Here is a 14,893-nt window from a genome sequence, read left to right as displayed (position 1 = left end):
TCAGCCCTCTGCTTCTAAGATCTTTTTCCCTATTCCATAACCTTTAGGGGGTTGGACACAGAGCTGAGACACAGCAAGAGTGCCTACTTCAAAGCAGGATGGTGTTCTGATCCTATTTTTAGCCTCTCCGGGGAGAGAAATGATTGTGGCGAGGTCCAACCGTAATTTCATTCCTTATCTGGGGCAGGTTTAATGAGCAGATAACTCCTTCCCTACTGTTTAGAAGCCACAATAAACAGCAGCAACCTGGCATATTTTTCAGAACAAGATTTCCCAAAGGTACTCTGCCAGCATTTTATTCATTTCATTGAACATCATGTTTCCTTTGTCACAATAACATAAAAATTACTTTAGCAAAAAGAATTAACAGTCACAATGTTAGTTCCATGTTTCCTCAAAAGAGGGGAAAAAGTCCTTAAATATACTACGAATGTTGGAGAGAGGGATGGCTGTCTTCCATTATCTGTTCCCCCTTTCTAAGTAGAAGTTTTAGCTGGATGCATGGCTGCCCAGATATATATTACATCTCCTGGCTTCTCTTGCAGTCAGGTATGGCCATGTGAGCAGGTTCTAACCAATGGAATGTGAGCAGAAATGTGTGTAGTTCTGATATACACCGTTAAACAAAAAGTGCATATCCTCCTGACTTCCTTTTCCTCCCCTCTCTCTAACTGGAGTAAAAGTGTAATGACTGCAGCTGGAGGAGGCCAACGAGATGCACACAGAATGTTGAGTAAAGCAGAGCAACAAGATACACAAAGCCTGGTTCTCCAACAATGCTGAGCTGCCAAACCAGCTCTGGATTGCCTACCTGGATTTTTATGTAAAAGAATAATAAACTTCTGGCCAGGCATAGTGGCTCACACCTGTAATCCTAGAACTTTGGGAGGCCGAGGTGGGCAGATCACTTGAGCTTCAGGAGTTCGAGACCAGCCTGGGCAACATAGTGGAACGTCGTCCCTAGTAAAAATAACAAATTATTTAAAAAAAATTTTTTTTAATTAGTCAGGCTTAAAATTAGCATGTGCCTGTAGTCCCAGATACTTGGGGAGGCTGAGGTGGGAGAACGACTTGAGCCAAGGAGTTTGAGGCTGCAGTGAGCTATGAGCACACCACTGCACGCCAGCCTGGGCAACAGAGCAAGACTCTCTCTCCAAAAGAAACAAAAAGGGAATAATAAACTTCTATCTTGCTTTTAAAGTAGTGTATAATTGGGGTCTCTGTTATAGAAGCCTAAGTTGTACCCTAACTGATATAGGTGCTTAAGGCCTACAAAAGAGAATCTAAGGGTCTCCTGGAACACTGGGCCTCACAGCACCAGGATGAGGCTTGGGGTTCAATGTTAAAGCTGGAGATGCAGGTTGAGAGTTCCCTAAATGTTTCCAGCAATTTGAGATATTTGCCAGTGTGCCATAATAAGAAATATATTTGATCTCTGTCCCTGGTCCTTGGTACAGAGTTCCTAAAACCCTTGGAATTTCCTGAGTAATAGGAGTGTTTTCTGTTATTCATTGCATCACACCTGAGTTCATGTTAAGGAGGTGACGAGGGTGGGGCTGGTAGCCAGAAGGACCAAATGGGTAGAAGGTTGGAATTTTCTTCCCCACACACTGACCGCAGGAAGGTGGGGCTAGAGATTGAGATCTGTAAACACTCAAGGAGACTTGGAGAGCTTCTGGTTGGTGGACACATCCAGGTGCATTCACCTCCTAGGTATTCCCCTAGGCATCTCTTCCACTGGGCTTCCTGAGTCAAATCCTTTATAATAAACCAGTAAACATAATCAAAATTTTTCCCTGAGTTCTGTGAGCTATTCTAGCAAATTATTGAATCTAAAGGGAAGGGAGGTTATGAAAATTCCTAAATTTGCAGTTACCACGTAGATATGTGGGTAGCCCAGGCACCCCATTTGGCAGGTGAACTGGAGGCATTCTGTGGGACTAAGCCCTTTTACTTGTGAGATGTGATGCTCACTCCAAATAAAGTGTCAGAATTTAACTGTTGAATACCCAGTTAGTGTTACAGGATTTGAGAATCTCACAACCAGAGAAAAATGCTCTTCTCTACCCTCTCTTTTAGATTTCTGGAGTCAACCAAGTGAAAACCTCAGAGTGATTACTGATTTATTCCTCTCCCTCCCACAATCCTATTCACTCTTCAATCAGGTTCTCGGCCAATGAATCATCAATGCTACTCAATTTTGTATGTGAAATACTCTCTAATCCATTCCCTCCTCTCCTTCCTCATCCTACCACCACAGCTTGTGCCCTTTAAAGGAAGCAGGGATTGCTCTTAGGGCCTGCCATGCCCCCCCAACCCCGTGTAGACATAAAGAAAAATCTGGAATTCCTTTAAGGGAAATTCCAGACACCTAGCTAGCCCTGAGAAGTAAATAAGCCACTTGATAAGTAAAAAGATAATAGCAGCTCAAAATAATGGCCAAGAAAGTTAGGGATGTTCCCTATAGAAACTAAAGATAACATCTTAATATATGTCATTGAGTTGTTTCTCAGAAATTCCAACCTCTACCAAATAGATCCACTGGCACACAGACCTCAGATAAAAGGGAACTGAAGACTGAATTCTGACCACCGTTCTTTGTTCTAAATTTCTTCCTGTGGGGCCTAGAGGAGGTTATGCTCATGAGCCAGAGCTAACATTCTTTTCTGTTGACCCCAAATTTTTAGATAAAGCTTTCTTTCCTTAACCAATTGCAAATCAGAAAATCGTTTAATCCAGCTTTGACCTGTAGGCTACTCCCTTCAAAATGCCCCACTATGTTAAGTCAAATCAATGTATAGCCTCCATGTATTGATTTATGACTCTGATTATCATCACTTTGATTATCACCAAATTGTGCCAAATTTACCATCACCTCGATCTGTAAAATATCTTCTGCCAACTCCAAGGCTGATCTTACTAAAATCCAAATGTGATTTTATCAATCTTTGGCTTGAAATTCATCTCACTGTTTAAAGGAGTGGTTTTCAAACTTTATTTTAATAGCTGTACTTTTTTACATATAAAATCTTCCATCAAATCCTCAACTTATTAAAGAGAAAAGTGAGAAGGTGGGGCACAAAGTCCCACCCTCTTCATATCCCTCTCATTCACATACCCACACACCCCTATTTCCCAACAGCCTTACTTTAAAGGATTATATTTAGTACAAATAATGTACAGAAAAGTGTTAACACAACAGGCCCAAGACTATAATCCACAGAGCATATTTATTTGTGTCTCAAATTGACAAATAAATAAATAATACTTAATTTTTAAAAGCTGAGGCTGGGTAGAGTGGAGCACATCTGTAGTCGCAGCCACTTGGGAGGCTGAGGCAGGAGGATCCCTTGAAACCAAAAGTTGGAGGCAATACAGCATCATGATCATGCCTGTGAATGGCCACTGCACTGCAGTCTGGACAACACAGCAAGACCTCATCTCTAAAATAAATAAAAATTGTTTTGGCCAGACACAGTGACTCACGCCTATAATCCCATCACTTTAGGAGGCTAAGGTATAAAGATCATTTGAGCCCAGGAGCTTGGGACCAGCCTGGGTGACATAGTGAAACCTTTGTCTCTACAAAAAACTATAATATATTATTAGCTAGGTATAATGGTATATACCTGTAGTCCTGTAGGGATTACTACTAGTAGGAACTACTGTTACTTGGACTGCTAAGGCTGGAGGATAACTTGAACCTGGGAGGTTGAGGCTACAGTGAGTGGAGGTTGTGCCACTGCACTCCTGCCTGGATGACAGAGCAAGACCCTAGCTAAATAACATGACATGACATGACATAACATAACATAAGAAATTGTTTAAAAGTTAGTCACAGGAAATATCAGGATTGTGGCCAAAACACTGTTTCTCTTGGCATCTGCCTTTGGAGAGGCTTAAAGTCTTTCTACTTTTATTTTCACTAGCCTAACATCTTGATTTAATAGTGTAGACTTCATTCCCAGTTTTCAGAAAAGAAAACCAAGGTACGCTGAAGATGAGGCATAAACTCCACTAGGCAGCAGAGATAAAAAGAGAATCAGTCAGCCAAGATACTCAAGGCTGACAGATTGGCCAGCTTAGCCCTGGATAGCAGCTGTATAAATTGAAATACAAAAGACTCCTCAAAAGCTGCACTAAATTAAATCTGTTACTACATCAGTGTACACAAATTATGTGATGCTGCTGCCATATTATTTTGATTTGTATTAATTTGTCTTATTGTACTCCAAATGGACAGTGGGAAAATGCCATTCGGAAGTTCCACACACTAATCTACAAATATAAATGGAAGATTTGGGAACCCAAAAAGCCTGCGCTATTCTTTCAAATACTTCAATTTTGTACCTTATTTCATTATATTCTCCTAAACTAAGTTTCAGGAAGATCCTACTATACTCCACAGCCCACTTGCTCTAAGATTTAGTCAATATCTTGTATCCTACATCTGAATAACCTATTAAATCTTCCTCAATATTAAAAAAATTACTCCTATTTAGTTTTACTTTCACCAGAGGAGAAAAAAATGAGTTTCCTCAGGCTTTGTGTATAGTTGTAATTACTTTTATTTTCTCCAACTTTTTTAAGTAAATATAACCTCAAGATTTTATTATCTGCATAATAAAACAAAAGATGATGCTTAGAAACTGGATCAACACTTGGCCCTTTCTCTTATCTCTTTCCAGTTCAAAATGCTTGCATCTCTTGTGGCCAGCATTCTCTTAGATCTGCAGTTGGACTCAACACATTCAAGTCTCAGCACAGTCTTCTTTGTGTTTCAGCCTTTTTCTGGAAAATCAGCTTAGTCTGCCTGTGATTATGATAGCTACTTTTGCTTCCTGTCATAACACCACTTTCCTTGAGCACACAGAGAATCTTTTCTTGTCCTGATCTTGTTGTGAGGTTGGTGCTTGCCATACGCCACACATCTTACAGAAAGTCTAGAGGGTTTTAGACACAGTCACCACATTTATGGAAATGCTATCTGCAAGAAAAGAAGTCCATTTTCACCTTAAAACATAAATTTGAAACAAATAAAATTATCCTGAAGCTGTAGAGTCCCAAGTTTATGCTAATATGCTCCCCTTAACAAATTTCACTACATTAACAAATAATATATAATAAACTGAACCTGCCTTTGCAACATTATGACAGTAAGAGAAATCTGACATAGTCAACTCCACCTTGCTTCTGACCTCCAAGCTGTGCTTGATCATTCCTGGGTACAGGCCAAGCTAACTTTGGGAGGAATTTAGTTTACAGCTTAACTTTAAAGTAATCATGAAAATATTATTGCTCCCTCCTTAAAGCTAACCCCTCCTTGCTCAAAAACCAAAAGCCACCTTTGTAAGACTAATGAAAGCCTACAAGAATAAAATTATGGGAGGGGCCTGAACTCTGCTAAAATGTAGGCCAGGTTTCTATAATCCCTTACTGCTTAGGGGTCATGTGGCCAGAGGTCACAAGATTTGTGACTTCTCCAACTGCTTTTACAAATAACATCACTGTTATAGAACCTAAGACTGGTTTTGCTGAAATGTCTTTCAGACTCACCCCACCTGGACTCATGACTCATAACTTAACTGGTCCTATTGTCCCACCCAGAGTTGGACTAAGTGCATGAGGACTGATTTCTATACCCCTATGATTTCATCCTCAATCAATCAACAGCGCCATCCCCTAGCCGCTTGCCTTCGAAACTGTCCATAAAAATCCTCAGCTCCAAGCCTTCAGAAAGACTGATTTAAGGGATAATTCCAGTTCTCCTGTGTGGGACTCCCTTGCATCACTTAAATTCTTTTCTCTATTGCAATGCCACAGTCTCAGGGAATTGATTTTGCCTGTGCAGTAAACAGAAAGAACCCGTTAAGTAATTACAAATTTATAATTATGCTCTTCTTAATGGCATAATCCAAAAATGAAGAGCCAATGCAAATTGTCAATGATACCCTTACAAGAATTGTTACATAATAAATATAGGGGTTTTTTTTCTTAACAAGGTCTTGAGTTAGCATCCGTGACAGACTTAAGGGGAGGTAGTGTCTGGGAGCCTCTTGAAATTAAAAGAAAATTATATATTGTATATTTCAAAACTAATAATGGATTTTAAATAGTCTCATCACAAAAATATGATAAAGAGGTGAGGTGATGAATATGTTATTAACTTCATTTAATCTTTCTAGAACATATACATCTATTAAAACATCAGAGTGTACCCTATAGACAATTATTATTTGTCAATAATTTATGAGTTCTTTAAAAGAAATTATATGTAAGTATGTTTAATCTGAGGCAAGTCCTCTAAATATCCAACTTCCAGATTTTTAAACAAGATAAGAACCAATGTTTTATTATTTTTTTTAAAACAGGGTCTCTCGTTCTATGGTTCATGCTGGAGTACAGTGGCATGATCATGGCTTACTGCAGCCTCAACCCTCCAGGCTCAATCTATCCTTCCACTCCCACCTCCTGAGTAGCTGGGACTACAGGTGCATACCACCATCCCTGGCTCATGTTTCATTTTTTGTAGGAAGGGTTCTCCCTATGTTCCCTAGGCTGGTCTTGAACTCCTAGGCTCAAACAATCCTTCTACCTTGGCCTCCCAAAGATCTAGAATTACAGGCATAAGCTACCACATCCAGCCCAAGAACTACTGTTTAAAAAATAAGCGTTGAGCTGGACACAGTGGCTCATTCCTGTAGTCCCAGTACTTTGGGTGGCTGATCACTTAAGACCGGAAGTCTGAGGTTACAGTGAGATTGTAACACTGCACTCCAGCCTGGACAACAGAGGAAGCCCCTGTCTCTAAAGAAAAAACAAAAAAGAAAGGAAAGAAAAAAGAACAAAGGAAGGAAGGAAGGAAGGCATAGAGAATCTGAGGCCCTACCCCAGCCCTCTGAATCAAAATTTGCATTTTCAACAAAATACTTAGGTGTTTTACATGCACATTAAAGGTTGAGAAGCACTGTGTCAGGGAATGATCAGAGACTCCTACACATTATCAGGATAAAGCCTTTCTATGAAAAACACATTAAGTTGACATCTGAATGCCAAAAGCAGTCACCCATGAGGAATATCAAGGAGAACATCCCAGCCTTAGGTTATAGATGAAGCAAAGTAGAAATGGAAATGAGCTTCACATTTTCAAGGAAAAGAAAGGGAGTTTATGTGGTTGACGCAAATAAGCACGGTAGAGTAAGTGCTACAAGAAGAGGTTGGAAAGGACAATAAGAGGCCCAGTGCAGTAGCTCAGACCTGTAATCCCAATACTTTGGGAGGCTAAAGTGGGCAGATTACTTAAGGCCAGTCTGGCCAACATGGTGAAACCCAGTCTCTACCAAAAATACAAAAGTTAGCCGGGCATAGTGGTGCATGCCTGTAATCCCAGCTACTCATATGGCTATGGCACGAGAATCACTTGAACTCAGGAGGCAAAGTTTGCATTGGGCTGAGATCACCCACTGCACTCCAGGCTAGGCAACCGAGCAAGAATCTGTCTTAAAAAAAAAAAAAAAAGCACAACAAGCACTAAATTACATAGGGCCTTAAAAGCCATGGTAAGTAGTGTAGATTTTGTAAACAGGATTGAGAACAAGGAGAAGGTTTTTAAAATTATTATTCTTTTCTTTATTTCCCTTTATTTTAAAATTAAACAACCCCTCTAAGAAGCAGAAGGTTTTGATCAGGGTATAAGACATTATTGAAAGATAATAAAGATTGATAATAAAAGATTACTCTAGAAAATAAGACTAGGAATGTTAAGTGGAAGCAGAATATGTGAATTATATAGTATGTAAATTCTTTTACTTTTTTTTTTTTGAGATGAAGTACTGTTCTTGTTGCCCAGACTGGAGTATAATGATGCAATCTCAGCTCACTGCAATCTCCACCTTCCAAGTTCAAGCAATTTTCCTGCCTCAGCCTCCCGAGTAACTGGGATTACAGAAGCCTGCCACCATAGCCGCTAATTTTTTGTATTTTTAGTAGAGATGGGATTTCACCATGTTGGGCTGGCAGGTCTTGAACTCCTGACCTCAGGTGATCCACCTGCCTTGGCCTCCCAAAGTGCTGGCATTACAGATCTATGCCACCACGCTCAGCCGTGAATTACTTTCAATAAAACTACTATGTATTTTTTATGTCGAAGTAGAAATTAGGAGACTATTCAAATAGTTAAGAGATATCTATGAGCTGGACTCAGTGGATCATGCCTGTAATGGCAGCAATTTGGGAGGCCGAGGTGGGCAGATCAGTGAGTCCAGGAGTTCAGGACCAGCCTGGGCAACATGGTGAAATCCTGTCTCTATTAAAAATACAAAAATTAGCCAGGCATGGTGCTGCACACCTGTAGTCCCAGTTACACAGGAGACTGAGATGGGAGAATCACTGGGGCCCAGGAAGGTTGAGGCTGCAGTAAGCTGTGATTATGCCACTGCACTCCAGCCTGGGAAACAGAGTGAGACCCTGTCCCCATAAAGAAAAATGAAAGAAAGAGAGAGAGAGCGATATTTATGATTTAGACCAGAGAGTTAGCATTGTAGGTTAATAGACCAAGATCATGTAGCTAGTAACAGTAGCAATTGCTAACCTTTACTGAGTATTTACTAAGTACCAGGCTACTTTTCTAAGGAATTTCTGTACATTAACTGAATTGATCTTCACAACTACCCTATGAAGTAGGTACTAATATTATCCCTACTTTAAAAATGAAGAAACTGTGGCACAGAGAGGCAAAGTAACTTGTCCATGTTCCCAAAGCCAGGAAGTGGCATCTGTGCCCCCCAGAATAACAGGCAGGCAGGATGTTATAGTAATGGATGGAACGTGGGCTCTGGAGTAATAATCTCTGGGTTCCTCACCTGACTACACCACTTCAGCTCTCATTTATGATAATGTTGTTCTCCATGGTGGACTGAGCACGTGATCACCACCCTGGCCAATGATACCTAAGGGGAAGTTAGCTTCTGGCAAAGTCTTCCCCAAAGCTTCTCAAAAGAGACTTACTCTTTCCTGCCTTTGTACTTCCACCTGTAAAATCAGGATACTTGGACTATTGCATCTTAAGAACATGAGAGGAAGGCTGGGTGCAGTGGCTCATACCTGTAATCCCAGCACTTTAGGAAGCCGAGGTGGGAGGATCACTCGAACACAGGAGTTCAGGGCCAAGGTAAACTATGATCTATGATCACACAACTGCACTGTAGCCTGGGACACAGAGCGAGACTCTATCTCACAACCAAAAAAAGAACACAAGAGGAAACATTGTCGACACAGGCAAGATAATCATGATCTTGACACATGTCATAAAGCTTAATCATATTGACACTGTTTCCACACAGCTAGGGTGATAATAGCAAATGTTCTTTGATGCTTTAAGTTGGACTAGATTTAATATCTTTATTGTGTTGATATCCTTTTTTATTATTATTACTTTATTTTAGAGACAAGTTCTCATTCTATTGTCCAGGCTAGACTGCAGTGGCTCAGTCACAGCACTGCAGCCTCAAATTCCTGGGTCAAGTGATTCTCCCAACTCAGTCTCCCCAGTAGCTGGAACTACAGATATGCACTACCATGCTTGGGTAATTTTTTATCTTTTTTTTTACTTTTTTGTAGAGACAGGTTCTCACTATGTTGCCCAAGCTGGTATTGAACTTCTGGCCTCAAGTGATCCTCCTGCCTCAGGCTTCCAAAGTGCTGAGATCACAGGCATGAGCCACTTGCCTGGCCTCTATATTTGATACTCTTCAGGAACTTAGGCAAAATGAGGGACCAGAATCTTTCAACAGAAGGTAAACATTGTCTTTTAAAAATTGTATTTTAGGCCAGGCATGGTGGCTCATGCCTGTAATACCAGAACTTTGGGAGGCCCAAGAAGATAGATCATCTGAGGTCAGGAATTTGAGACCAGCCTGGCCAACATGGCAAAACCCAGTCTCTACTAAAAATACAAAAATTAGTTGGGCATGGTGGCACATGCCTGTAGTCCCAGCTATGTCGGGGGCTGAGGCAGGAGAATCGCTTGAACCCAGGAGGTGGAGATTACAGTCAGCCAAAACGCACCACTGCACTCCAGCCTAGGTGACAGAGCAAGACCCTGTCTCAAAAAAAAAAACAAATTATATTTTAAAGCTTTGCTTCATTCTTTAGGTTATTTTAATACTTGAGGTCAATTTTTTTGAGAATTCATCTCCAACTGCATACTCAAAATCAATAAAGGTGTGGTACAACATGCAGAAAACTTACATACAACTTATTAGTAGAGTGGTATTCAGTTAGAAACATTCTATTAAAAATTTCCAACTCAAAAACACCAAAACACCCATGATTAAAAGAAAGAATTGAAGACATGAAAAATGACATATGTCTATACAAATGTAAAGTATACCCAAAGTAAAGAAAACTATCCTTTTGGCCAGGTATGGTAACTCATGGCTGTACGTGGCCAAAAAGGGAGTATCTCTTGAGTCTAGTTGTTTGAAACCAGTCTGGAAACATAACAAGACCCTGTCTCTACAAAAAAAATCAAAAATTAGCTGGGCAGGGTGGCATGCACCTATAGTCCCAGCTACTGAAGGGGGCTGAAGTGGAAGGATCACTTGAACCTGGGAGGTCAAGGCCACAGTGAGCCATGACTGTATCATTGCACTCAGCCTAGATGACAGAGTGAGATCTTGTCTTTTTTTTCTTCTTTGAGATAAAGTCTCACTTTGTCACCCAGGCTGGAGTGCAGTGGCGCAATCTTGGCTCACTGCAACCTCTGCCTCGTGGGTTCAAGTGATTCTCCTGTCTCAGCCTTCTGAGTAGCTTGGATTACAGGTGCATGCCACCATGCCCAGCTAATTTTTGTATTTTTAGTAGAGAAAGGGTTTCACCATGTTGGCCAAGATCGTCTCAATCTCTTGACCTCGTGATCCACCTGCCTCAGCCTCCCAAAGTGCTGGAATTACAGGCAGGAGCCACCACCCCCAGCCTCTGTCTTAAAATAAAATAAATATAAAAGTATTAAAAGAAAAAATAAAGAAACTTCATTAGGAACAACATTCTGAAAGGTAAAGAAAAAGAAAACTAATACTAATAAGTACCTACTTGGGCAGATCTCTTGAGCTCAGGAGTTTGAGACCAGCCTGAGCAGCATGGCAAAACCCCATCTCTACAAAAAATACAAAAATTAATTGAGGGTGGTGGCATGCACCTGTAGTCCCAGTGACTTGGGAGGCTGAGGTGGGAGGATCACCTGAGCTCCAGAGGTCGAGGCTGCAGTGAGCTAAGATGGTGCCACTGCCCTCTAGCCTGGGTAACAGAAGCCCTGTTGTCCAAACAGAAAAAAAAGAGAGAGAGAGACATGCCCACTATGTAGCCAGTGCACAAATAGCACTTTTTGTATATTATCTTACTTCTCCAGAAAAATCTGAGTTAGGCATTATTATTCCTTATACATGAAGAAACCAAAATACCTTAAAAAGTCAAATGAGTGTCCAAACCAGGATCTGAAGCTAAGTGACCCAAAACACCAGGATCTCATTCTCACTCAAACAACCATAATACTATAGACTAGTGAAGGCTGTGCTCCCATTTGTCACAGGCAGGCAACAGAAAATCAAAATACAAACCTCTTTCAGGCTCTCATATCTGAAGTACTCAAATCTCCTAGAGCAACCAACAACCCACTCCTCCTGGGTCTCCATCCTCCTCAACCTTGTTAGAGTTTGGCTCTGCCTGCACGCTAAGGTCAACTGCCTCTAATAAGTGGCACTCATACAAAGCCTACCAGCAGCAGCAGCAGCGTTTTCTATGAAAAGCCCAAAGCCAAAGTGTTGGAGGGAAGAAATTCCTTTTCATACACATCTAAAAGCCCTTATATTTTACATAGCAGGCTCTTAAGAATTTTGAATAATAACTAGGTTTATGTAAAGTTTGTTGAACTTCAAGTATAAAATATTGATATATTTAGCACTAAATGAAGACATAAATGACCTAGTCTTCAAATCTGAAGATGACACCACATTAGGAAGCAAATCAAGTTGGATCACAATCACAATTCAAGAAAATGTTGGTGTGCTACTACAAATACAAAATTTAACTAAGGGGCAGTTAGGCTTAAAAACTTAATTATCCTGGCTGGGCACGGTGGCTCATGCCTGTAATCCCTGCGTGGAAGCCAAGGCGGGCAGATCCCCTGAAGTCAGGAGTTTGAGACCAGCCTGGCCAACATGGTAAAACCCCATCTCTACTAAAAATACAAAAATTAGCTGGGCATGGTGGTGCATGCCTGTGGTCCCAGCTATTCGGGAGGCTGAGGCAGGAGAATCGCTTGAATCCAGGAGGCATAAGTTGCAGTGAGCAGAGATTGTACCACTTTACTCAAGCCTGGGCAATGGAGCAAGACTCTGTCTCAAAAAACAAAACAAAAAGACTTAATTATCCTGGAAATAATCAGTTTAAAAGTATTAAATAGAGAGTTTGGTGAAGTAACAAATGGTTCAAAAATAATGATAAAGTGACTATAGTGTACAAAGCTCTTTATTGAACTTCTGGCCTCAAGTGATCCTCCTGCCTCAGAGGCTTCCAAAGTGCTGAGATCACAGGCATGAGCCACTTGTCTGGCCTCTATATTTGATACTCTTCAGGAACTTAGGCAAAATGAGTGACCAGAATCTTTCAATAGAAGGTAAATATTGTCTTTTAAAAATTGTATATTAGGCCAGGCATGGTGGCTCATGCCTGTAATACCAGAACTTTGGGAGGCCAAAGCAGGTAGATCATCTGAGGTCAGGAGTTTGAGAACAGTCTGGCCAACATGGCAAAACCCAGCCTTTACTAAAAATACAAAAATTAGTGCTAGAAACGGCAAATACAATCAGTGGCGAGCTGGATGGATGTTGTTAACTACACTCAAAGCAGTGACAGCTGGGCATGGTGGAGTGTCTGTAATCTCAGCTACTCAGGAGGCTGAGTGGGGAGGATTGCTTTTAAGGTTTAAGACCAGCCTGGACAACACATCAACACACACCCATCTCAAAAAAAAAAAAGAAAAGAAAAGAAAAGGTAGACACAAATAAGTGGATAAACAACTCTAATAAACTGTGGAATGTCCTAAGGGGAAGGGATAGATGCAGTAAGATCACAGGGCCAAAGCTAGTAATCTAGGTTAGGGAGTTTAGAAAGGGTATTCAAAGAAAATGATGCTTCAATTGAGATCAGAAGGGCAGACAGAAGAGAGGGAGGGAGGAAGGGAGATGTACTAGCCTGAAAGAAGCCCTAGAAACATGACAATGTGGAATACTAAAGAAAACAAAACAAGTTCAGTTTGGCTGAGATGTAAAGTGAAAGCAGAGACGGGTAAGCGATGAACTACTGGGGGAGTACAAGGGAGCCAGGTGAGGCAGGGCCTTGCAATGATATGCAGCTTGAATTTAACCCTAACAACCTTAGGAGCCACTTAAAAGTTTTAAAGAGTGCAGTGGCTTATGCCTTCTCTTAAGCAAAAAAGGATACTGGAAGTAGAGAAACACATTTTAATATCTTTATCTTTCAGCATATCATAGATAACCATTTGGAAAATACAATAGGAAAAAAAAATCCCACTCACAATTACAGTAAGAATTCTAGAATAAAACTAATATTAACTTCCAGGCACAATGAGACATTTGCCTGTAGTTTCAGCTATTCAAGGGGTTTAAGTTAAAGGATTGCTTCAGAGCCTAGGAGTTTGAGACCAGCCTGGCCAACATGGCAAAACACCATCTCCACTAAAAATATGAAAATTAGACGAGTATAGTGGCACACGCCTGTAATCCCAGCTACTCCGAAGGCTGAGGCACGATAATCACTTGAGCCCGGGAGGCAGAGGTTACAGTGAGCTGAGATCACCCCACTGCACTCCAGCCTAGGTGACAGAGCAAGACTATGTGTCAAAAAAAAAAAAAAAGGTGAAAATACAACTCACAGAATGGGAGAAAATATTTGCAAATCACATCTCTGATAAGGAATCTGTATCCAGAACACATAGAGAACTTTTGCAGTTCAGCAATAAAAAGACAAATGCAATTTCTAAATGGACAAAGAATTTAAATAGACATTTCTCCAAGATATATAACTGGTCAATAAGCACATGAAATTATACTCAGTATCACTAGTCATCTGGCAAATATAAATCAAAATTAAAATCAGATACCATTTCACATCTACTAGGATGTCAATGATAAACACAGACAATAACTAGTGTTGGAGAACGTGCAGAGAAATTAGAACCCTCATATACTGCTGATGGAAATGTAAATAATGCAGGTTTATTTGCTGTCTAGTATAATAACATCTACCCCCAGGTAAAAAGCTGGGAAGGCTTGTTTGCAGCCCTTATAAAAGATGAGGTATCCTAAGCTTGGGATTCCTCAAATGTGACACAAACCTGCTGAATATACATCACCCACCTGGGCCAATCTCTGAATAGCCCCATGGGACTTGAGGAACAAGGGGAACTGACGCACACATAAAGCTCACATTGCCTGCTGGTCCATGATAAAGTTCTTTGTCTCTGATCCAGGAGTTCCACGTCTGGATCCAACATCCATGAAACAGTAACTGGCTAAAGTGTTATCTTGCAAGCTGGGTAAAAGCTGAGACCCCTGAGAGTTGTTCACATCAAGAATTGTAATTAACATGTAATCAACATGTAATAAAAATTTTTAATTATTAATAAGATATTATACATTCTTTTTTCTACTAGGTCTTAAAGATTTAGTATTTGACACCTGCAACACATCTCAAATTGGAAGCTAAATTTTCATAGGAAATATTTAATTTGTATTTAGACTTCGTAAAATCTATAGTTGAGAAAAAGTAGGTTCACTTTCCCAAGATGTTCCAAAAATATTTAAAAGTTTTCCAA

The 14,893-nt window shown here is 40.5% G+C and overlaps 1 protein-coding gene across 5 annotated transcripts in view; it reads right to left on the bottom strand.

The window, feature by feature from the left end:
• The window catches only part of AFG1L (AFG1 like ATPase), a 251,443-nt gene that overhangs the window by 219,417 nt on the left and 17,133 nt on the right, over positions 1–14,893 (bottom strand). For 2 of the 5 annotated variants that reach the window (XM_054254317.2, XM_078369902.1), the window contains exon 2: positions 812–960. The exons of 2 other annotated variants lie outside the window; for them this stretch is intronic. In XM_054254317.2, coding sequence (XP_054110292.1) covers positions 812–854 — 43 coding nt within the window. In that variant the 5' untranslated portion in view covers positions 855–960. The remainder of the gene's footprint in view (positions 1–811; positions 961–14,893) is intronic. One more of the 5 variants, XM_078369901.1, reaches the window with a different exon arrangement.

The sequence above is a fragment of the Callithrix jacchus genome, chromosome 4, assembly GCF_049354715.1.
Source record: "Callithrix jacchus isolate 240 chromosome 4, calJac240_pri, whole genome shotgun sequence".
Lineage (NCBI taxonomy): Eukaryota > Metazoa > Chordata > Mammalia > Primates > Cebidae > Callithrix > Callithrix jacchus.
The sequence above is the reverse complement of the archived record's forward strand: the minus strand, read 5'-3'. Positions and strand labels throughout refer to the sequence as shown.